Source organism: Callorhinus ursinus, unplaced genomic scaffold (genome assembly GCF_003265705.2).
Source record: "Callorhinus ursinus isolate GAN/ISIS: 27379988/994484 unplaced genomic scaffold, GSC_fseal_2.0 scaffold6, whole genome shotgun sequence".
NCBI classification, from domain to species: Eukaryota; Metazoa; Chordata; class Mammalia; order Carnivora; family Otariidae; genus Callorhinus; species Callorhinus ursinus.
This window is the reverse complement of record NW_027397068.1, coordinates 75,490,632-75,515,850: the sequence shown is the minus strand read 5'-3', so window position 1 is coordinate 75,515,850 and position 25,219 is coordinate 75,490,632. Positions and strand designations below refer to the sequence as shown.

The 25,219-nt window shown below is 35.6% G+C and overlaps 1 protein-coding gene and 1 pseudogene across 9 annotated transcripts in view; both read right to left on the bottom strand.

Annotated features, from left to right (window-relative positions):
- Nucleotides 1-25,219, bottom strand: part of QKI (QKI, KH domain containing RNA binding) — a 161,956-nt gene that overhangs the window by 91,461 nt on the left and 45,276 nt on the right. For all 9 annotated transcript variants that reach the window (XR_012378647.1, XM_073894200.1, XM_073894201.1 and 6 more), the window contains exon 3: nucleotides 12,695-12,811. Coding sequence is in view for 8 of the 9 variants with exons in the window: in XM_073894200.1 (XP_073750301.1) it covers nucleotides 12,695-12,811 (117 nt within the window). In the remaining variant the exon portion in view is untranslated. The remainder of the gene's footprint in view (nucleotides 1-12,694; nucleotides 12,812-25,219) is intronic.
- On the bottom strand, nucleotides 13,895-14,111 carry LOC112819656 (U2 spliceosomal RNA; annotated as a pseudogene).

Below are 25,219 nucleotides of genomic sequence, written 5' to 3'. Positions count from 1 at the left end.
AAAGTTGACATGTTTTAAAATCAAAAGAGTAACAATGTAATTTCTGTGAATCATTACCAATGATTCATAACTGGAGTTAAACAGAAAAATAAACCTAGTAGGACAGAACAGGAGGGCTCACTAGACTTATGACACTGCCTAACAACTTGTTGTTAATATGACAGAAGAAACTGTCCAGTTTGTTATAAAGGATTTTAAAAAAGAAAATCAACTGATGCAGCATTATATACACATAAGCAACATTCCACTACTAATTCTGTCAACACAATACTCAATCCTCTCAAAAGAAAATCTGTTATATACAACACAACTACAAGGTGCTCAAATATTCTTTAACTAAATTGACTGCAATCCAATCAAGACTTAATTTTAAAAGGCTCATTAACAGCATCTAGTGATAAAATGGACTCTCCCTTTTCACTGAAACTCGTATCTCATTTCATTAGACATGGACAATTAACTCATCTTGGTATTAGATCTATGGCAAGTAATTAGCTTAAGTTTTACAGGTTACTTAATGTATTACTTTATTAATGAAAACAAAGGTTTATTCTCATTGGATCCATCTTTTTACTCCTCAAAGAGTGCCTCACCAATTTTAATAACTGTACCTGAAATAAACAGAATTTTTATTTCAAATCCTCCCAATCTCTCTTAACAATTAATGTGGCAAAACAGTGGCTCTATTTTCTAATAGTGTCTTGAGATACTATCCAATCTGAAATAAACATCTAATTTTTAATGCACTGTTTTATACTTTCCTATCTTAAAATAAGGCTAAGCCACTTGAGTCCATAATAAACAAAATTAATATTCTAAAATGATATTTTAAAAACACAGCAAAACTGAGAGAGTGAGAAGAACAAAGTAGAGAGGGGAGAGAACACCATGAAGCTAGTTTACAGTTCTGTAAACCAGCAGATCAAGTCATAAGCTGGTATTTAAACAGGTGCGGTTGGGAAATACAGCCTGCAAGTATAGAAATCAAGTGAGTTTAGAAACTTTTACAACATTCCAACTGGGTAATTTTATCTGTTGATATAAAAAGTTCTAAACAGGACTGAATCTGTCTTTTCCAAATTCTATTTATCTGATAATTTCATTATAGTTTACAAAAAGATTGGTCTCCAATGGATTAGAATTGTTCTGTAATGGTCTTTTACAGCAGGTTATTTGAAAAGCACTAATTCAACTCTTCAGAAAGGCAAGCCTTCCTTTCTTTTTAAAAAGAAACCTATCAACCACCTTGAGGTTGAATTCAAGACCAAATCCTGTAACATTAAAAAAAAAAAAAAAAAAAAAGGACTACAGTTACTAGGGAATTAGTTTATAGCTATAACAGCACACTTTCAAGACATTAAGTACTACCATATGATTATGTCAAAGGCTCCAAGGTTTAAGAGATTGTATTTGTTTTGAATTCAAAGTCGATTTAAGATCAGAGGATCTAAGTTTCAAAGATACTGATTTTATCTCAACACAAGGAAGAACTTTCTAACAAACTTGGTCATTTGTTTTTGGTCTTAGGACACTTCTCCCTTCCACCTATCCCTTCTACTACTGCCCAGTTATCTTTTTCAGAACAATTAACATAAAACTTCTTACCTTAAAAACATGAGCACCAATGCACTGCTTTCAAAAAAAAAAAAAAAGGTTTAGTATTCAAGTCCTTATATCCTCAGATCTCAGTCTTGTCTCCAATATCTACACTGCCTTCCCCACCATACCACCTTGTAACTTCCACTGCAACAGGCCAAGTATTAGCGTGACAACATACACAGGTTGATCCTACTGGTTTGCAGATTACCATTCTTCTCAACTGTCTTGTAAATTCCTGCTGTAGTCCAATGCTCTCTAGCTTTTCCTAAAACCTTCAACATGCAACAGAACTCATTACATACTTCCTTGACTTCCCACAGCACAACGTATAACATCTACTGGAGCGTTTACCACCCTGTGTATTAATTCACTGTTAACACATCAGTCTTCCACAGATGAAAGCTCCTTGAGGGCAAAAATCATAAGCACTGAAAAATATTTGCTGCCTGAGAAGGCATTAAATCAACTATGAAAGGAGGTACCAAAAATTGAGTAACAATCATTTGCAATGTAGGAATAAAGTATCACAGAATTAAATATCACAAGGGTGGCTGGACTTCATGGCTTTAATAAGGTTCCTTCCAAACCAGATTACATAATACTATAATTTTCATAATCATTCTTTTAAAGTGATCTGTTTTCATAGCTAAATACTATAATTCAAATCAGATTCATGAAACTTTTTAAGTATACAATACAATACAAATTATAAGATTTTTAAGATTAAGAGAGAATCTGTAAAAGTTCCTACTTTCAAATGCATCAAGTCAAAGGTACCAATAAGAGGGAGTGTGTGAGTGGGGGGAGTAAGGCAGGGATATAAAGTAGAGAGGAAAAACCATTCCTTGCAGGGATTAAATAGCCTTTCCCAACTAAGGACTCCACAAGAGAATCAAGTCTTAATGCCGGGCCCAAGGCATAAATTATATATAATTAACTTCTCTCCTACACATCTATAATGATACTTGTTATGAATCACTCTAGGTAAAACTGAAGAATTTTTATGGTCTGTGGTTCAGAAGAGGAACCCTAGCTGAGAAAGGCCAAATAAACTAACAGAAAATCACAGCACTTTTCCTCTTGAAAACATTTTAAATAGTAATTAATTTCTCAGGCACAAACAGAAGTTTGTTACAATTACAATGTACCTAAAGACCAGTTATACTATTTCAACTATGTCTAATAATTATTTATAAATGGTTTGGATGGGAACATAAGAAATATATTGCAAAGAAATGACTAATTGGGAAACCATAAAAGGTTGCATTGCTCATAACAGCAATGACCTTTTACACACAAGCACATACACACAAATATAGTTTCTTTAAAAGTGCCTTTAACAGATGTTCAATCTCCTGTATAAAAGTTTAAGACTGCTGGTGAATCCTATGGGAAACTGGAACTCTCATAGATTGTTGGTAGTAATGCAAAATGAGAACCCCTAGAGAGAGAGAAATTCAGCACTAGCTAGCAAAATTACATAATACGATACCACTTCTAGAACTCTATCCTGAAGGTAAACTAATGAGACCACGAAAAAATGTATATAAAGGCTATTCAGTACCGCACTCTCCCTATGTGTAACAGCAAAAGCCTAGGAGCAGGGCCACCTGGGTGGCTCAGTGGGTGAAGAGGCCAACTCTTGACTTCAGGTCAGGTCATGACCCCTGGGTCCTGGAACAGAGCCCCATGTCTGGCTCCTTGCTCAGTAGGGAGTCTGCCTGAGGATTCTCTCTCCATCTCCCTCCACCCCCTTCCCCCACTCATGCTTGCATGCTCGTGCTCTCTCTCTAAAATAAATAAATAGGGGCACCTGGGTGGTTCAGTAGGTTAAGTGTCTGCCTCCAGCTCAGGTCATGATCCCAGGGTCTTGGGACTGAGCCCCGCATCGGGCTCCTTGCTCAGTAAGCCTTGCTCAGGTAGCCTGCTCCCCCTGCTTGTGCTCTCCCTCTCTCTGTCAAATAAATAAAATCTTTAAAAAAAAAATTAAAGAAAAAATAAATAAATCTTAAAAAAAAAATAGCCTAGAGGCAATCTAAATGCCCATTAATAGGGGAATGTTGGAATAATTTATGGTATAATCCACATAATGGAATATGATAAAGTTATTAAAAGGACTGTCTCAATATACCCCCACAAAGTGATCTCAACAATATACTGTTAAACAAAAACAAAGTAAGGCGTAGAAAAGTGTGTAATGTGTATATAACTACCTATGAAAAGTGAGAAATTACACACACAGGCATACACAACTGTCATACTTATGTAACTGTGTCAAAAAAAGAAATATAAGGATAACCTGGAAACAAATATAAAAAATTTACCTGAAGAGCAAGGCGCGGGAATACATACAGGCAACAGGAGTAAGAGCCAGAGTCTCTGAAAATGCCCTACTTATAGATTTGACTTTGAGCCATGTAAATATTTTACAATAACAGAAAAATAACTGAAGCAACTATTAAAATTAGAAAACCAAGTGCAAATGAGCTTAAATGTAGACCCATATAATGATGTACCTGTTATACACTCGGAAATTACTCAGTGTTTTAAAAAAAAGAATTTCAATCTCTGGTGGGATATACTCTAAAAGCAATATGAACTGGGGAAAAACTGTTTTCACTATGTTGTTGATAGTAGTGTTTGTACTGTTATTCTGAGACTTTTATGTATTTTAGATTAAAGCAAATGAGTCATCATTTTGTGTCTTTAGGAACCAGATTTTTCAGTGGGAAAGAAAACAGATATATAAGATCAATTAAATAAAACACTGTAGCCCTGATTTTGAATGAGAATGAACTTGTATACATCTATATTCCTGAATGTGTGTGTGTATGTATGTACGTATCTCCTAACTCTGTCCTGAAAAGGTCTATAAATAATGAGTATCACTTAAGCCCAAAATGCAATATCTACTTACTATTTTTCACTAAAAGTAACTAGGATTCCTTAAAGAAATGGCTGATTCCATGTCTGGGGAGGAAATTTTCTAAGCTGACACTGGACTATCATACCACACTAGAAAGCAAAGTTACTAGCCCCAACCACTGGGGTAGTGTCAGAAGGACTTAGAAGTGAGCTTGAGGAGACCCCCAATGGCCGAACAACAGGATCATTAAAAACACTATCTGCAATGAACTGAGACATCCAAATAGTTTACATGAATTCATAATGATATTCAAAAAGAAAAAAAAAAAAACCCTATTCTTTACCTTTAAAGGATTCCTAGGAACCAACCATTTTTAAACTAGTAAAAAAAGAAATGAGCATTTATCTAGCCTTTCCTCTAAAAAGTAAATCTAGCTAATATTAATGAAGAAACAGGATATAACCATTTTGCAACTCCTACTGAAATAAAAGGCCTAAAAAACCTACCATCACCACACTACTTGTGAAATATTCTTTCAAAAAGAAGAAAGGAAATGAGGAAGGGAGAGCAGGAGATCTGAATGTGATTAAACCAAACCTTTCTCACTTACCAAAAAATACAGAGGACAGAGATCAGCGTTAAACACCACCATGCAATCAGCAAAATCCACAGTAATAATTGAGGATAAGTAACTCAGGCCCTTGACAAATAAAATGTAAGGAGAAATGGAGCTGAGGGACTGAAGGGCTTAAGCAATCTATCAATTAACTGCAGTGTATACGGCCCTCACTTGGATGCCATTCAAACAAAGTATTTTAAAAACACATTTATGAGACAAGAGGGGAACTATGAACACTGACTAGATATTTGATAACAGAAAATCTGGGGTGATAAAAATGCATAAACATGATAGCATTAAAGAGCCCTGTTATTTTAGAAAAATGTAATAAAATATTTACAGAGGAAATTATGTCTGGAATGTGCTCCCCAAATCATGTGGCATGCAGAAGAGGAATTAAGAGCCATGGAGGAGTGAGGGAGGGCATACTTGGAAGGAGACAGGCAATGCTGATGCTAAGTGATGGATTACTGTTATTTAAAATTAGCCATGATGGGTATTAAGGAGGGCACGTGATATGATGAGCACTGGTTGTTGTACACAACTGGTGAAATCGTTGAACGCTGCCATCAAAAACTAACTGAACATAATAATAAAAAAAAATTAGCCATGATGAAAAATTTAAAAGAATAAACTGTACCTATGCTAAAGGATGTCAGAAAGTTAAGTATTCAACAAGATCATTAAAACAGGTTGTCTGAACCATGCTTGTACTTGATGTTATGTCACTGTCCATTATAGCCACCTTAGGACGTCAACCAAAAAAAACTGTATTAATTTGATCTCTTTCAAAGTGTTGAGACAGCAGTAACATCTTCCATAAGAATAAAAGTCTAAGCAACTCCCCAACAAACTCAAGAAAATTTATCTTTGCATATTGCTGTCAATATTGCCTTGAAGCATCCTTTGTAAGTGTGTCTTCCTATTACCCAGCACGAAGTCTTAGACATTATAAAGCTCAATTATTTAGTGGATTGACACAGAACAGGATACAGAGTTGCAGAAGAAAATGCTAATTATAAAGCATCATATCTAATATTATCCATGTTCTATAACACATGTGAATGTAAGTATAACTATAAGAAGAACAATCTGTAAGAAGACAGGCCAAAACTGTCAACAAGGGTAGGCTGTAGAGTGACAGCACAGGTGGTGCCTTTAATTTTTTTTCAGACTATCTGTATTCTTAAACTTTTCCAAAAATATGTATTAGTGAAGTAATTAAAATATATATTAACCTTAAGAAATGAAGTAATAGGACTTAAGAGATAAGAAAAATTTGTAATGTATATGAAAAGATGTAAAAATGTTATGAAATTGTGTCTGCAATTATACAATATGCCTCTCTAATAATGTTTCATAAATCATGTTCCACAAAACACTGTATATCCCTTATAAATAAAATTAAAAATTTATTACAGATTGATCAGGTTTTAAATTCAAAGCCCATATTCTGATGAGAATGATTTGCATAGTTCAATTTGAATGTTCAATGAGATCTGCGTTTATATTTACTGCTGTCATCAGTTAGAAATGGAGGACTGGATAAGTTACATCACCTCTTTAAGCCTCCAATCCTGTTAGAAGAGTAAAACTATCTTCTGAGGTTATTGCATGGTCTGAATCAGACATTGCACAGATTGTGAAAGCAGTGATACCATCTGGCCATAGTTATTAGCAGCCCTAGAAGGGCCATCTGATTCCTTAAGTGCATATCCCTTCATTTCAAGCAAAGAGCTCTACGGTAAAATTACTAAATCTCAATGGAAATTTCCAGAAGATACATTTTAACTAACCTGGCTTTGATCAACTGTAGACATTGCTCTCATAAACATTTTTGGCTGGGGGGCGGGAGTGGGAAGCAGAAACACAAGCATGGATACTTAGTCCCCACTTATTTATGACAGGGGAGCTCTCAGAGAAAAGCTAATGGATGTTGAAGAGACAAATCCCCAAGAATGTCCCCTATACCACCACTCACAAAGATTCCCAAAGGTGAACTTCACTTACCACTTTAATAACTATCACTCCACAATATTATCAAGTATCTAATTTATGCATGAAATACTCTTCTGTTTTAATGACTTACATGTACTCATCTGCTACAGTGGAAACCAGCTGACTGCCACCTCTGTTTTTTGAAGATGAACCCATTCCCTCTAGCATGCAGACATTTTTCCCAGAGCTCTCCACCTGGCCCCTGTAGCCCTCTGCTACATCAACTGAAAAACTACCAAAAATCATTTTCTTTTCCAAAAATTACTTCTCTAGAATTTCTATGCTCAACTATATAGTTTTCTATCAAGAAAATGGGATTAAATCCTTCCTAAAGGAGGATTTCTGCAAATCCAGGGAATGACACAAAAACAAAATCTCAAAATGTATTATCCCTGAGGAAAAAACTAAAAACTTTAGAGAAGTTTCACAAAATATATTCATGTTGACTTCATAGTCAAAGTTTAAAACTACTCAATATTCAAGTTCTAATATTTCTGAAGTTGCTACCGCTCTCAGAAATGGTTCTTTAAGTAGGAAGTAGTACACCACAGGATAGAATACAGGCTGTAGGTTGAATTTGGACTGCTACTTTTTGGTATGTGACCTTTGGCCACATTACTCAACCTCCTGAGGCTCAATTTCCTCACCTACAAAATAGGAATAATAAAACTCAGATTACCTCACACCTGTCAGAATGGATAAAATTAACAACACAAGAAACAACAGGTGTTGGCAAGGATGTGGAGAAAAAGCAACCCTGTTGCACTGTTGGTGGGAATGCAAACTGGTTGCAGCCACTGTGGAAAACAGTAAGGAGGTTCCTCATAAAGTTAAAAACAGAACTACCTTACCATCCAGCAATCACACTATGGGTATTACCCAAACAATACAAAAACACTAATACAAAGGGATTCATGCCCCCCAGCAGCATTATTTACAATACCCAAGATACGGAAACAGCCCAAGGGTCCACTGATTGATGAATGGATAAAATAAGATGTGGTATGTATATATAATGAAATATCATTTAGACAGAAGAAAGAGGAGAGGGGTGGAGGGTTGGGTTAAATAGGTGAAGGGGATTAGGGGGTGCATTTGTTGTGATGAGCAATGGGTGATGTATGGAATTACTGAATCACTGTACTGTACACCTGAAACCAATAAAACACTATAAAAAATAAAATAAATAAATGATATAAAATATAAAATGATATAAATAAAAAATAAATGATAAAAAAATAATAAACTTACAAGATATGGAAAAAACCTAAAACAAATGAATGTAAAATGCCTAGAATAATGCTTGATACAAAGTACACACTCTATGAATCACAGGAACGATCCATAAAGAGGCACCTGGGTGGCTCAGTTAGTTGAGCATCCAACTCTTGGTTTTGGCTAAGGTCTGATCTCCGGGTCCTGAGACTGAGCCCCGTGTTGGGCTCCGCGTTCTGCCCGGAGTTGCTTTGCTTGAGTTTCTCTCTCCTTCTCTCCCATCCCTCTTCCCCACACTCCTACCTCCCTCCCTCCCTCCCTCTCTCACAAATAAATAAATCTTTAAAAAAGAAAATTAAAAAGAACTATCCATAAAACTACTGGTTTCCACTTGCTGACACCATGGTACCATATACTTAATCAGAGACAGAGGGATAGTTAGCCTGCTCCAGATAAGTACTGGCTGAAACAGAGCAGCTTTCCAAGCTTTGGTCATCGTCTCTCATAAAATCTGACTACAGCTCCTGCTCTTTGGTTCCATGAAGTTTACCCACTACCATTCCACTGATACTTGTACACAAAAATCAATGCTGTTATGCCCACCAATAACTCTGAAGTAATACCGATCCAGCAAAATAAAAATTAAAGTGGCATTTTCACTCCCTTGCTTAAAACCAACAGCTTAGAATAATATGGTACTGCTTATCTTGCCCAAAGAAATAAAAGCACATCAGGTTTATAATTTCCTCTATTTATAAACTTTTGTATGGGGATGTGGGGGGGAGGCATCTATGCCTTTCATTTATTACCTAAACATTCATTCCTTTTTCAGATTTTTTTTTTTCAGATCCTACTCTGTGCTAGGTACTCATCAAACACCAGGTAAATGCTCCACAAAATAGACATGCTTTGCCTTCACTGAGTTTACCAGGCTAGTGAAGGATGCAGATCAGCAAACAGCATTTTCCATCATATTTTAGGCAACAGTAAATTAAGATTTTCTAGCTTTCTCAGCTTTTACAAAAATTGACAGCTCTGCAGAAAAGCTTAAAGCCAACTGGCTTTTCCTTTGAAACACCTGAAATACACCTAAATCAGCCTAGTACTAAGAAGTATCTCATCAATACTTCTTTTTGTCTCCATCTGCTTGTCAAGTTCTTTACCAAAATAATCGTCAAATAACAATCGATAGCACTTTCCATTTGACTTTACTTTCATTAACATTTTTAAGAGCTCAATGAATAGAGTAACTACAGCATTAACCAAAATGACTTGATTAACAATTAATTATGTGTAGATTTACATTAAAATTATAGAAGACACCTCTGGTATTAAAAATACGTGCGTAGGGGCGCCTGGGTGGCTCAGTTGTTGAGCATCTGCCTTTGGCTCAGGTCGTGATCTCAGGGTCCTGGGATCAAGCCCCACATCGGGCTCCCTGCTCGGCGGGAAGCCTGCTTCTCCCTCTCCCACTCCCCCTGCTTGTGTTCCCTCTCTCGCTGTCTCTCTCTGCCAAATAAATAAAATCTTTAAAAAAAAAAAAAAAATACGTGCATAAATTCTTCACAGACTCCATATACCATAATATCAAACATATGATAGTCATTCAAACTAATTTGATATGCCTAAAGTACGTTCATCTGTAGCATTTTAATAAAACTAAAGATATAATCTGTGGCCAAATTTTTCTGGTGCCTTACTGTTACTCTTGCATTATGTATAATCTATTAGGTTCGTTTTATTTTGGTAGCCAACAGTACAAATTAAAAAGAAAAAGAAAATGTAAACCGCTTCTATTTGTGGTTAAGAACAAAGTGGACAAGACAGAATATGGATGCACCAACCACCAAAGAAAACAGAAAAGCAATGAGACTATGGGATATTCAAAGGTCATAAAACAAGGTATTCTCCTTTACAAAACTTAAAAAAAAAACAAAACAGTAGCAGTCCCCCCCACCTTGATGCAACATAAGAGTTTAAACATAGAATGCACTAACTATCCAATTACAGTCGTCCCCACTCATCTGCAGCTTTGCTTTCTGCGATTTCAGTTACCCATGGTCAGCCTAAGTCAGGAAGGAGATGATCCTCCTTCTAACTCATCATCAAGTCAATAGTAGCCTAATGTCACAGTCTCTATCATTCATCTCACTTAATCTCATCATGTAGGCATTTTACCATCTGATATCATCACCAGGGTGAGTACAGTATATTAAGATACTATGAGAGAGACCACATTCACATGACTTACTACAATATACTGTTGTAATTGTTCTATTACTAATTATTGCTGTTAATCTCTTACTGTGCCTAATTTATATGTTAAATTTACCAGAAGTATGTATGTATAGGAAAATGCATAGTATATACAAGGTTCAGTACTATCTGCATTTGCAGGCATCCAGGGGTCTTAGAATGCCCCCCCACCTGTGAATAAGGGGCACTACTGTAATAATAAAAAGATAAAATTTATGAGGAACAATGATTAACATTAATCTATCACTTACTATGATCTAAAGCACTGTTCTAAGGGCTTTATAACTAATTTAATCTTCACAATCACCTTATTACTACTCCCATTTTTATAAAGCAGAAGGAGATTAAGTAATTTGTCCAATGTCACAAAGCTGTTAAGTGATAGAACCAAGATTCAAACCTAAACAATCTGGTCACAAAGCTCACTGATTTAACTATTTGGTTCTTCTGCCAAAGACAGGAGGATATGTTCTTCAGGCTAAAATTTCAACCCCAATCAAAAAAAAAAAAAAAAAACTCATGATGTCTCATTACACAGGTTCCAAGCTCTAATCCTTGGTGTCTATGAGTGTATGAGTGGAGAAGGGGAGGGTCATTACTACAGAATTAACAGAGGCTGAGGAGAGGGGAAAACATGTTTTTTCACTGATTTATAGAGTAACTGTTTAATTGATGGATACACTAATCTTAAGGTAAAGATTTATTTGTCCATCAACTGTCAACCTCATTTTTCCATGGCTCTTAAATTGCTTAATGCCAATACAACTATTAAGTGGAAATGGGAACCAAAACTCCATGCCAATAGAAGACTGCCACTTAGGTGATTCAGAAAATGCTTATGTGTTTTAAGGTTCTAACAAAAAATGTTTTAAATACAATATTTAAATTTGCTGAAGGAGAACTCACAGCCTCAAAATATCTTTAAACTCAGCTGACAAGAACAGGTTATAGTAAGATTTAAAGATAACTGGTATTATTGGGGACGCCCCCTCCCCACGCACACCCAATTTTGCAGCTACAAAGTCATTATTTGTCTGCAAGGTGAGAAAATGACTGCAATCCAGTCAGGTGGTGGGACAGTGTAAATGAAATGAGGTGGAAGGTCAGAAAAGAAGCACATCAGAATGAAGTCAGAATACTTTGTAGACCTGGTGTTTGTTCCATAAACTCCACAAAGTGACTCAACGCACACACTCCAACGTAAGCTGACTATGCATCTATTACTTGATAGCCCTTTCAAGGCAATGTATTAAAAAAATAATACCCTCCGGGACAGTATGTTTAATATTTGGCAATCAAATCTAGGTTTTTCTTCTTTTAAATCGAAGTATAATTCTTATACAGTGTTACATTAGTTTCAGGGGTGAATGGACCTAGAGGGTATTTGCTAAGTGAAATGAGTCAAAGATAAATACCATGTGATTTCATTTATATGTGGAATTTTTTTTAAAAGGTTATTTTTTTTTTTAAATCAAACACTGTTTCACACAGATACACATTCTAAAATATCCCGCCTAACAGTATCATTGGATAACAGGAAACTAGGCAAATAAACCCTTCCTAAAAACAGTATTTAAAGTAGATAGGTATTTATTAATTAAACTAGAAGAACAATAAGTGGCAGAAGAAATAAAGAGAAAACAGGAACAATATAAACTGTCTAATAAACTTACAATCGACACAAAATGTTAGTGAAATCCAAGATGAGTATCATATGGCTAGTTATAGCTTTTTTTTTTTCTGTTTAACAGCTCTCCCGGTTATCTGACACACACAGCTAAAGCTATTCATTTGATCACTTTCATTTAAATCTCATCAACAGAAACATTTTAGATTTTTAAAACTTTTAATGACATACCTTCATATATACATTATAGTGTGACTAGTTTCCAAATTGGCAGCTTCTCAACTGTAAATACCAAAATAAGTTAACATGATGGACTGAGTGATACCTTAGTTGGCTAAAACTCATGATAATCAACAAGAAAAAAATCATGACACCTTAAAAAAGTTCAAAAGTTTCAGATATGAATTAATGTATAGTGCTTTATGCACAGAAGATCTGGATATTTTATTATTAGAATGCAAAAGTATAAGTAAATTATTCACATCAAGACTTGCCCCCAAGTTCAAGGACTTACCTTCTTTTTATCCCTCATCGAGCCTTTGCCTCGGACCATTATTTTACATCCTGTTTCTGCTTCAAGTTGTTTAGCAGTAAGTCCTCTAGGTCCAAGGATTCTCCCAACAAAATTAAACTGGGGGGAAAAAAAAAGTCACTATATATTATTCACTTGCTTGAATTCATAGCTCTTAAAATTATTTTAAAATGTATTTTTACTTTGTCAAGTTAAATATTTTTTAATAAATCTTAGAGTACTTAGGAATTTCTAGCCCAGTTTGATGGTGTAATTACAAAAGCTCACTGTTCAGCATAGAAGTTTTATATGTATTAACACAAATTATGAATTAGAACAACACTATCTACATAAAACAGGTACTATACTGAACTGCCCATCAACATGTAATCTAAACCAGAATAAACCAGTATATTAAAGCTTGACAAAATCTTAGATGCCACCCAATACAAATCCCTTCTACAAAACTCTGTAACGTCAGCGTACAGAGAATTGTTCATTATGTTAAACAGTAATTGCATTTTTTTACAGAGATCCTTGGGAAAAATTCCTGTCTCATTTATCTAACAAGAAAATACTTTCTCCAAAGCAACTATTCAGAGAGAATTGTAGTTTTTTGTTGGCTTCCATAACACCAATGGCCAAATCTGGATTCCACCCTATACTATTTCAGTCTTAAGAGCATATTATTTTTTGCACAATTTTATGTCTGTACCTTAGTTTTCTTCCTTTTTTTTCCATTTCTAACTTTAACTTATACCACTAGCTTTGCAAGGAGCCTTAATTCTTTCCACGAGTAGGACAGCAATAAAAATAATTGTATAAGTAACTGCCATCCCTCAGTAGAAGCTTCTAGTACAAAAGCCAACAGGAAGCACAGACTGACTCTGAATACCTAAAAGTAAAATTTCCTCATTCACAGGTCAACTGCACAAAAGACAAAAAAAATGAGCATTTACCATCAATTCCACAAAAAGCCATGGTGGTTTTTATTTATTCAAATAGGTACCGATTCATGTATTTATAGCTTCCTACCTTTTTCTTGCAATTGATCCTACTACTAGCATATCATTACATAAAAGTAATATGCTAGCATTCACTGCTTTAAGGGCTTAAGAAGCTAAGGCATTTCTCCAATCTTCTGTACTCCCAACAGCTTTTTACTTTCCCTCACTAAGCTGCTCACAGTATTTCCACATCTTACAAGTGATAGGCAAATCAAAGATGGATAATACACATGCCTAGCTGGGAGAAAGCACCCTTCCCTCAGGGGCTTTGTCCACCCCAAAACTCACAGACTGATCCTATAAGCACTTGATCTAGCTCTACAAGATCCCCAATTCTGAAATTTGCCTTTCCATTCAAATAAAACTGGTAAGAACAGATACTACACTTGATCTTAGCCAAAAGGCCAAGATAGAGCCCCTTATCCTTGCCTCGTTCCTTGGCATATAGTATTTTTCTACTTCTTTAATCAACCTAAATCCCTGCCATCATCCATGTTAACAATGCACTTGCTTCCAACCCAGAATCCCTTTTCTACATCTCCAATTTGAATAAATTCAAGAACTATACTATTATTAAGTGTTTAAAAAACTCTTAAAGCACACAGATCCCAACTGGTATCCAAGCTCCAATATTGAATAATAATGAGGAATGTGAAAGTCACATCAAAATAAGCCTCAATTATACAATGGAGATGATACCATCTGGCGGCGCTGTACTAAAGAGTGTATATGTGTACAGCACAATACATATAAAAGGTTCAATACAAGGTCTGGCACATATAGTGGATAATTAATACCCTACCAAGTCCACTACAAATTCACTTTAGGAAACCTCAGGCCTTCGATCAAATATCCAGCTTAGAATATCCATATAAAGGGATATGGTCCATAGCAAATTTATCCTAGAGAACTCCAGAGAAACCTGACACTCAGAGAGCCCTGTAGAAAACCAGAAAAAAAAAAAAAAAAAAAGGTGGAAATGGCATACAGAACACCAACAAACAGGGATCTAACTTGCAGGTAACAGGCTTGAGTTTCTGTCTCCATAAACAGCATCTGGCTACCTTCTCAAAGTTGACACTTCAGATGATGACCTCAAACTGAAGATTGCAGTGGGTGAGCCCAGTACATAAACATGTAAGTTCACAATTCAAATGTTCAGTGCTTCATACTAAAATATGAATAGACAAAGCAGGTTCACCAAAGACCTGAGAAGGCTAACAAGAAAGAGACAGTGCAAAATAAAGAAAGAGGACAAGGGACCACTCCTTGAGGAAAAAGACTCTTGGTAAAGAAGATAATATTCAAAAAGAACTCCTTCGTACATAGCGCTGAACTATTTTCTAAAATGGCTGTATGCACTGATAAGTCCCCAAAGAAGAGGAGAAGAATTTGTTTTGATCCAACTTCCTCTCCAGCACTCCCTAACAATGCTTTTTATTTTAGCCACTCTGATGCACTTGCTGAATGTCTGAATTAGCATTCTCCTGATTACTAATAAAGTTCATTTTTTCAGGTTTACTGGCCATTCAGACCTATACTTTTCTTGAAGCACTCCTGAAGTTTCTAGACTACTTTTTATTGTGTTAGTGTTTTCTTAAGTGATTTCTACTTTGTGGTTACAGGTGTACCAAATACCTTTTCCCATCCTGTGGCTTGCCTCCTATTTTGTTTTTTTTTTTTTTTAAGATTATTTATTTATTTAAGAGAAAGAGAGTGAGCGTGTGCACAGAGGGGGAGGGAGAAGACGACTCCCCACTGAGCAAAGAGCCTGATCCCAGCATCCCGAGACCATGACCAGAGCGGACGGCAGATGCTTAACTGCTTGAGCCACCCGGGCGCCCAGTGCCTCCTAGTTCTTTAATGGTGTTGTATAACTGAATTTAATTGGACTGAATTAATTTTCATGTAGCTCAAGTTATCAGTCTTCTCTTCATGGTCAGTGGGGTCTTTCCCTATCCCAAGATCATGAAAAGATATCGTTCTGTATTAACTTTTAGAAGCTTTACTATTCTTTCGCATTTATACCCACAGTATACCAGGAATTAATGTCTGTAATGGTACCGCTTTTTCCCTTTCCCTCACATGGACACCCAATTGTCCTAGCATATTTTACTGAAAAGACGATCCTTTTCCAATTACTCTATGGTGCCATTACTGTCATAAATAACACCTATATATGCTTGGGTCTATTTCTGAGTTCTCTATTTTATTACATTAATCTATTTGCTTATCCTTGCTTTAATATCACACTGAATTAATTATTGTAACTTTATAATAAAATCTTGATATGCAGTATACCAAGCTATTCTACCTTGCTCGTATCGTAGAATGTCTCATCTACTCATTCCCTTTGTTTCTGAACAGATTTTTAAACCAGCTGGTCAATTTCTGAAATAATACTGGTGGTTAATTTTAATTGAGATATTACAACAGAGGCTTCAAAACCACGAGCAGAGTGTAATTTCTTTATTTGATCAGGTCTGCTTTAATACCTATCAAGAATATAAGGCTTTTTTTTGTGACTTTATTCATTTTTGTTAGACTTATTCCTAGATATTTGGGGGTTCATTTTTGCTATTGTATGTACTTTTTAATTCATTTTTGTTTCTTGTATATGAACATGTAACTGAATGTTCTGTATTAATAAACCATATAACCAGCAGCCTGTTTCATCATTATTTCTCATAATTTTTCTGTAGGTACTTTTGGATTCTTTAGGTAAACAAACCTATTACTTGCAAATAATGACTGTTATATATCCTTTCTCCTTCCCAACCATATGGCACTGGCCAATACATCTCAAGTTCAAAGTCAAAGAAGAGTCCTTCACTTGTTCCAGATTTCAAAATTAAAGTTTTCAACAGCTGACCATAAAGCTTAAAGTAATCTGTAGACTTTCTGTAGGTATACTTTACCAGATTAAGTAAACTTCCCTTTATTCCTGAGTTTGCTAAAGTTTTTTTTTTTTTTAAATCATGAGTGGATATTTAAATTTATCACATTTCTTTATCATCTATTGAGACAACCATAATATTTCTCTTTAAAATCTGTTAGTGCAGTGGATTACAATCAACTATCAAATGTTAAACAACCTTATATTCCTAAAATAAACTCAAGTTAATCTTGATGCATCATCCTTTTCGTAAGTTATTACATTCAGTTTGCTAGCACTTTGATGATTTTTTTTTAAATTTACCTTCATAAATGGAATTGGCTTGTAATATTCCCTTCTCATAATATGCTTCCTGGGTTTTGGCATCAAGGTTATTCTGGCCTCAAAACGTGCCGAGATGCATTCCCTCTTTTGCTACTCTCTGGATGGGCTTGTAGAAGACATGTTATTTCTTCCTCAAATATTGAATAGCAATCAGTGGTGAAACAACCTGGGCCTAGACTTTTTCTCTGTGCAAGGTTTTTAATTATGGATTCAGTTCTTTAATTCAGATTTTCTAGCCTTTCATATGTCAATTTTGGTAACCTGTATTTACCTAGAAATATGTCCGTATTGTTTAAACTTTCAAATTTGTTGATGTAAAGCTTAAGTCTAATTTTCTTCTCAGTATCTACACAATCTGTTTGATGTCCCCTCTTTCATTCCTGACTGGTTATCTATGTCTTCCTTGTTCTTTATCAGTCTTCCAGTCTTTTCAAAAAATTTACTTCTGTTTTTGCTGACTGGGCTAGAATGACTTAAAAAAAATGGCCACAATTATCCATTAACCCCTCAAGATATCAAAGCCACTGCAGCGTCAACTTGTAGCTCATCTCCACCCTCGAATCTGGGCTGCAGCACTGTGACTTGCTTTTCCAGTACAACATAGTGGGAAGAATGACATTCGTGTGAAAAGCCTAAATTTCAGTCTTAGCTGCATTTACTCTCTTAGAACCCTATCATATCCCTGTAAACAAGCTCAGACTAACCTCCTGGAGAATGGAAGACAAGTGACCGAGTCACCATCAATGTCCCAGCCTATAGCCAGACAACTCATAAAAATAGAGGTGCCTCGCCGACCTACAGGGGACTACAGATGCAGACCAGAAGAACTACTTTGCTAAACCTGACCCAAAGGACCAACTAGTCTGCAGAAGAGAAGCAGAGGCTAAATAAATGATGCTTGTTTTAAGTAAGTTATTGGGGTGGCTTATTATAACGCCACCAAGAGCCATCTGATACAATGATTCTCTTCCTTTTGTGGTTTCTTGTCATTAATTGATTTCTATTCTTAGCTTTATTATTTCCTTCCTTCTACTTCTTTTGGGTTTAATCTGCTACATTTTTTTCAGCTTTCTGAAATGGATGCTTAGCTTACCGCACATTCTTCTTTTCTAATATATATACTTTTAAAGCTTTAGCTATTCCTCTAACTGGCTTTAGCCGCAACCCCTGGTTTTGATATGCAGTATTTCCCTTATCATTCAAATCAAATAACTTAATCGCTATTGAATATTTAAATGTTTTTCCCATTTCAAAAATGAGATTGCCTAATCATCTGTTATTGATTTCTAACTTCTACATTATAATCAGAAAACATACTGTGCAGAATATCAATCCTGCATTGTTTGTTCCGACTTTTCAGTGTAGCATATGGTCAATTTTTCTAAATATTTCATGGGTGCTCAAAAAAAAACGCAAATTCTTCCAAGATTACTTTTGTCTAATTCTCCTTGTGGTTCTATTTTGCCTTTACTATATGCTGTTATTTGATATATACAAATTTTACATTATTGTAGCCTTTTACCATCATTATGAAATGGCCCTCTATCTCCAGATATACCTTCTGCCAGTTAGCCTATAGATATTCACATGGAGATAAAAAATTTGTTTTGTTTTTCAAAGTGTATCTTTCTTGATCCTATTACTTTCAATCTTTAGCTATCCTTATATTTTAAACAGGACTTCCTTAAAAAGCACCTAAAATAAGTCTGTTTCATCAATCTTGTAATCTTTGAATTTTAAGTGGAACACTGAGCCCATTTAGTATGGGATTTATATCTACCATCTTACTAAAGTGCTTTCTACATGCCCGTCCTCCTATATGTTCCTTTTCCTTTTTTTTTTTTTTCTTGTCTTCTTCGTGGGAAGGGGGGATCAGGGACACAGGTAGAAATGAGCATGCTTTTTCCCTTTATTTTTCCTTTCTATTAGCCTGAAAGTTATATGCTTATTTATGCTAGACACGTATCACCAAATTATCAAACACTAATGTTACTTTGTACTTTAACCACTTTCCCATACAATGCAAGGACCCCGAACTATTTAACACCATTTATTCCAATCCAGTTTATATTCCATTGTTTTTCTAAATTTTATACGTATTTTTAACTCAATAATCATCCTATACAAATGTGCATTTGTATTTACCCACACATTCAGCATTTTCATTGCTCTTTATTACTTTCTGTATCTTCAGTTTTCCAAAGAGGGTCATGTTTCTCCTTTCCAAAAAAACATCTTTAAGTATTGCCTTTAGTGAACATCTTCTGGTAATTCAGTCTCTCATTTTTTTCCTTATCTGAAAATGTCTTATTTTTGATGGGTATGGAATTCTAGTTTGACACTTTCTTTCAACATCTTCAAGACTGTTTACTTTGTCTCCTGTTTTCCTCTGTCATACTTCTGAAAAATGAGCTATGAGTCTTGACTGTGGCTCCTGTGAAGGTAATCTTTTCCCCTCCTGTTTGCTACTTTTACGATTTCTTCAACATTAGTTTTCAAAAGTTTTACTATGAGGTGCCTAGGAATGGCTTTTGTTTTACAATTCAGTTTCCCAAATCTCTGACTTTATTGCTTTGGTTTGAAAGGTCTCAGCCACACTCCTTTCAAACACTGCTTCTATGCCATTCTCTCTTCTTCTAAAACTCCAATTACATATGTTAGACTTTCTCACTGTTTCCTTTCATTTTTCACAGTTTTTCTATCCCTCTGCCTCTCCATGCTGAGTATTTTCTTCTGAGCTACCATCCAAGTTCACGAATTCTCTCTTCAAATGCTTCTATAATCTTCTGGTAAACCGGTTAATTCCAGTTAAGGAATTTTTCCAGTTTAATTTTTCTTTTACAGTTCCCATTTCTCTGCCATATTTCTCTAACTTGTCTTTTGTCTCCTTCTACATACTAAGCATAGCTCTTATAAAATCTAGGTCTGATAATTCTAATACCTAGCGTCCCCGTGGATTTTTTATTATTTTGTTGTTTCTTCAGATTTTTATTAATGTCATCTTATCTTCTTGTGATTTGGGTTATTTTCTAATGGGTGCTAGACACTGTACTTGCTACATAGCTTACAGAAATAATATAAGTCCTAAAATGATGTTACCTTCTTCTACAAAGGATATGCATCAGCTTTTCCCAGGGACCTACTATTACTAGCAATCCAAGATCCCTTCTTAAAATAATTTGATGCTGACATGCACTATCTATGAGAACCTCAGAAATTCTGGTTCACTTTTACTCCTAGAATTCTTACCTGTCAGCATCCCTCTACCCCAAGCAAAGACTGGGGGTGGGGAGGAGTCCATATAGATAGGTCATAGATTCCAACTCAAGTCCCCCAAAGTTCAGCCTCTCCGCTGTCTTCTCCAGATTCAGGAAACACACCCAGTGAAAGGTTTCTAAAAGCCAGACTTCTATCCTTGATTATCTGCCCTCGATCTTCCTGGGACTCTGATGTGTTCAAGCAAATGTTTCTTCATCTTGTGTGCTCTTTTACTGGAATTGCTCTGAACTACTAGCTCCAAATTTACTAGCTGGTCTGAATTACCCCGTTAGCCCTTAAAACAGAGAAGTCCATGGCATTTTTAAAGATGCTGCTTGCCTTTTAATCTAAACAGATCCAGAACTAACATAACTTCAGGCAGTATGGGGTAAAAACATACTGGAATGAGGGTCTGGGGAAGAGAAATAAGGCATATACCACAGCAAGTCTATCTGCAGGCCTGGCCCTATGTTGACTCTTCCTACTTACCTGCCACTTCCTAACTCTACCTTTTTTCTTTTTCTAAAAAATTTTATTTACTTATTTGAGAGAGAGAGAGAGAGAGAGAGAGAGAGAGAGAGAAGGATGAGCAGGGGGAGGGGCAGAGGGAGAGGAAGACTCCTTGCTAAACAGGGAGCCCGAGGTGGGGCTTGATCCCATGACCTGAGCGGAAGGCAGACACTTAACCAACTGAGCCACCCAGGTGCCCTCCCTACCTCTACCTTTTTACACAGTCACAGATTCTATAAAACTTCACACCCCTCAGCCCCTCAAAACAACCTGAAGAGAGACAAGAATCTGCACATCCTACCTTCCCTCATGTTTAGTTTGAACAAAAGAAAATGGCTTTCATTTTCAAATTCAACTCACTAAGAAAGACATTTATTCAAGGTCTGCTATGTGGTAGAGAGTAAAAGAGATGCTAGGGATTTAAAAAAAGAAGAAAAAAGGAAGAAGAGGAAAGAAGAGGAGACACCCTCCCTGCTCTCATGAGATCTGTGAAAATGTTGTTACTCTATTTGTTACCTTGACTGTTTCTTAAAATAAGTGTCCTTGTCAGCTCTTCTCTCTCTCCCTCAGTAATAGCTGTGCTTTATACAGATCCTTTTCCAAGGCAACTCATGTGCTGCACACACAAATGGAAAAGAACGTCTACAAAAACACATTATAAACAGAGGTAACTTAGCACTTCAAATAAGTAATACATACTTATTTTTGATTTGTGTTCTTTGTCAAACTGCTTGGCATAAACTTCGTGACATACACTTAGAAGACCCTTTCTGACACATCTTATTCTTTCACTTATTAAACTTTTCTGCCAGAACCACAGTTTTAAGATTACAGTCTTCCACCACAACTAAGTAATCCTCACAATTATTATCTAAATAAGAAATGTTTTAAAACCAGTCAAAACCAACATATTAAATCTGCAAAACAAAATTTTCCTAACCTAAAAAATGAGGCAATCTCTACTGCCCAAGAACCAACAAACAACAACTCAAGTGTGTTAAAGTGCATACCACTGGGATTTTAACACAATTGAAACTGTCAAGGTCATCCTTCTCAAAATGCTGTAAGTAGAGAATAAAAAAAAAAATTAATCATAGCAGCTGCTTTGTCTACTGCAACCAATTTCCAAGTTAATATCGTTTGCCTTGCATTAAAATTCATTCCGTGTTGATTTATCATGCTAGTTCTGCAGCTTCATTCAATTAAAACAATGTCACAACACAGTCATAGAAAATCATTTCAAACAGCCCGAGCTAACTCCAACTTTAAAGACCAAAAAAGGGAAAGAAGAAGAATCAGAAGGAGGAGGAGAAGAAAAGACATTCATTAACCCCACCGTGTAAGTATAGACCTTCTCTGTGGCTCACCAATTATATTTTTGCCAAGTGGCATGTTAATTTCTAAAGAAGAGGTTAACAACAATCATGTCTAATGCTATTAGATGCTGCTCACTTCATTTTAAATAAAAATGACAGATTTTTCACAATGACAAAATATAAATATGGCAAATCTTTCCACTAACCTTTTAAGAAATCTACAATTAAAGATAAAACTTTCTGTGACATACTATCAAAACAGGTAACTAATAAAAACATGGCTTTCCAAAAGCATTTCAGTGAAACACTAAGAAATGCTGAAGAGCAATTTCTGCTTAAAATTTTATAAAAATAATTTTAAAAAGAACGTGTACTTCTTTGCATTGTTTTTTGCATAACAGATTGATAATTTTTTTTTTTTTTTAAAGACTAGATTCATTATTTGACAGAGAGGCACAGTGAGAGAGGAAACACAAGCAGGGAGAGTGGGAGAGGGAGAAGCAGGCTTCCCGCCCAGCAGGGAGCCCGATGCGGGGCTTGATCCCAGGACCCTGGGATCATGACCTGAGCTGAAGGCAGACGCTTAACGACTTAGCCACCCAGGCGCCCCAAGATTTGATAATCTTTTTAAATATTGTTTCTGGCATTTCTAAGGTGTAAGACACCTTAGAACCTACATTATATTTCATATGTGACATAGTAGGCATGAAACACACACACAAATGTGTATTTCGTGAAGTCTTTTAGCAAATAACAAAAAATATACCAACTCTAACTTAGTCAACGCTAGTGAGCTATAAGAATATCTTATTCATGTATGTTAAGATGGAAGAAGAGTCATGGTATTTTGGCAGTACAACTGGTTTTATTTTAAAATACCAGAATGGGGGCGGCTTGGTGGCTCAGTCAGTTAAGCATCCGACTCTTGATTTCGGCTCAGGTCATGATGTCAGGGTTGTGAGATCAAGCCCCAGGTTGGGCTCTGGTGCTGGGCACGGAGCGTGCTTGGGACTCTCTCCCTCTACTCCTCCCCCACAAGGCATACTCTCTCCTCCACCCCTTAAAAATATATAAATAAAATAAAATAAAATACCAAAATGATATTTTGTTTGTTTTTATTGTTTTACTGATTGGCTCTAGACTTATGGCACTTAAGGAGGAAATATTAATACAGATTAAATTTGAAAGTTTGCCGTGTCTACATTCACTGTGAATAGCACAATGTTCTTCCAGTATTCAAAAGCCATCATCCAATTCAGCGAAGAAGTTGCTCTTGTCATGTATAAACAAATGAAGTTTCAATATGTCTTTTGATCTTCATGTTCACCTACTCATGAATGCAAATGCAGAAACCGACTAATACTCAGTTCAGAACTATACTCACTCAAATCATAGGTTTTAGCCAGAGATATAAAAGTTCAGCAAAAATCAATGAAAGCATTGTGTAAAACACATATACTCACACCACAAAAAACAGACTGAATATATCAAAATGTCTTGTGCTTTTTGGGGAGATAAATGTCTTATTCCTTTTCCATCTCCATATTAATTCTAGATAAGCAGCCAGTAAGTCTTCTTATGCTACATAATAATTATTACAGGAATAATTTTGTAAAACCTTTCATATATTAGGCCTTTATAAATCATCTTCGGCTAGTGGCACAATGCTATGCAAGAAGAGGCATTTACACCAGCAGATGTAAGAGTGGGGGAAACAGTAACTAGTAATAACCAAAATATGAAATCTGTGGCATATAAATCTGTATGGAAATCTTCAACCTTTGAGTATAGATATAATTGGAAAAGAAGCTGAAACCACTCTGAAAACAAATTCAGGTTAATAAGATAGATGATTATTTTTCTAGAAGCTAAAAAAACAAGTACATTGGAAAACAATTATTTAAGCAATTAAAATAAAAATATGAAAGCCAACAAGAGTTTTATGACACAAGAATTTTATGACACTATTTTTGACAGTGTAAAGTCCAAACTCTTACACAGAAGGCCCTTTAAAAGGTCTCTACTTTTTAAACCTTTGTTTTTTGTTGTTTTTTCTTTTTGCTGTTACCCTTATGTTTAGACATATGATTCACTGTTCTATAAAAAAAAAAAAAAAAGGCAAGTAATTTTTTTTTAATGGCAGGTACTTTTAATTTTTCTTTCTTGAAATACCTTTCTTTCTCCTTCCCTCCCTCAAAATATGTCAAATCCTCCTCAAAACACAACACTGAGCTCAAGTGTTCCTCCTGTCATTTTCTGTATTCTGATTCCTAGAGTTGTTTTCCCCTCCAAAGCGAGGATTTCAGGGCACTATGTAACAACCCCTCTGACAGCCCCTATTACATGATACGCAAGGATGTACATACATGTCTCTTGCAGATCATCCCATGAGCCAGAAACCAGTACCTGGTCCTTTTTATTATTATTTTTTTTTTATCCACAGTGCCTCACACAATACACAGCACATAGATGAAGGTAATATTTATTCAGATTATTGGATAATATAATTTAAAAGCGCTCACGGAAATCATGTAGCGATTTTTTCATTCTCATGGTAAAATTAAGTCACTAAGTAAGTCACATGCAGCACAGGAATTCTCACACATTTCAGAAATTTCTCAAATAAGCCTGATGGACTGATCTCAGGATAAATTCCAAATGACAAAATCAATGCTGTCATAGAAACAAAATGTTATTTCCACTTTCCATTTCATTATGGAAGTACCATGAGTGCAATGACTAGGTCATTAAACATTTCCTAGGTGTTGAGGACATTGAAGTATGTTTTATTATGAGTGTTCCATAATAAGCTAGCTTCTATGCTTAGCACTTTACATGCATTAAGTCACTTCATCCTCGTAATGCTGCTTAAAGACAGTTACCATTAATATTTAATACATGAGAGGTTACAAAAGTAGCCCCAATCCTAGAACACCTAGATTGCAGACAGAGTTTGGACACTTAATTAGTATAGTATAATGCCCCTCTTCTAAAGACCTTAAACTATATATCCTAATCACACCAGAAACTCACATTTAGTTTTCTCATTGTTGTTTAATCATTCAAAATGTGTGGTAAAAAGTTTATAAAAACTCTCTTCAGATTCAAGTTTACTTTCAGAGTCCAACTGTGTTTTTATAATTTCTTCTCCACTTACACCTCAAAACTTATCATTACTGTACCACTGTCACATAACCACACCTTGATATTTTCATCT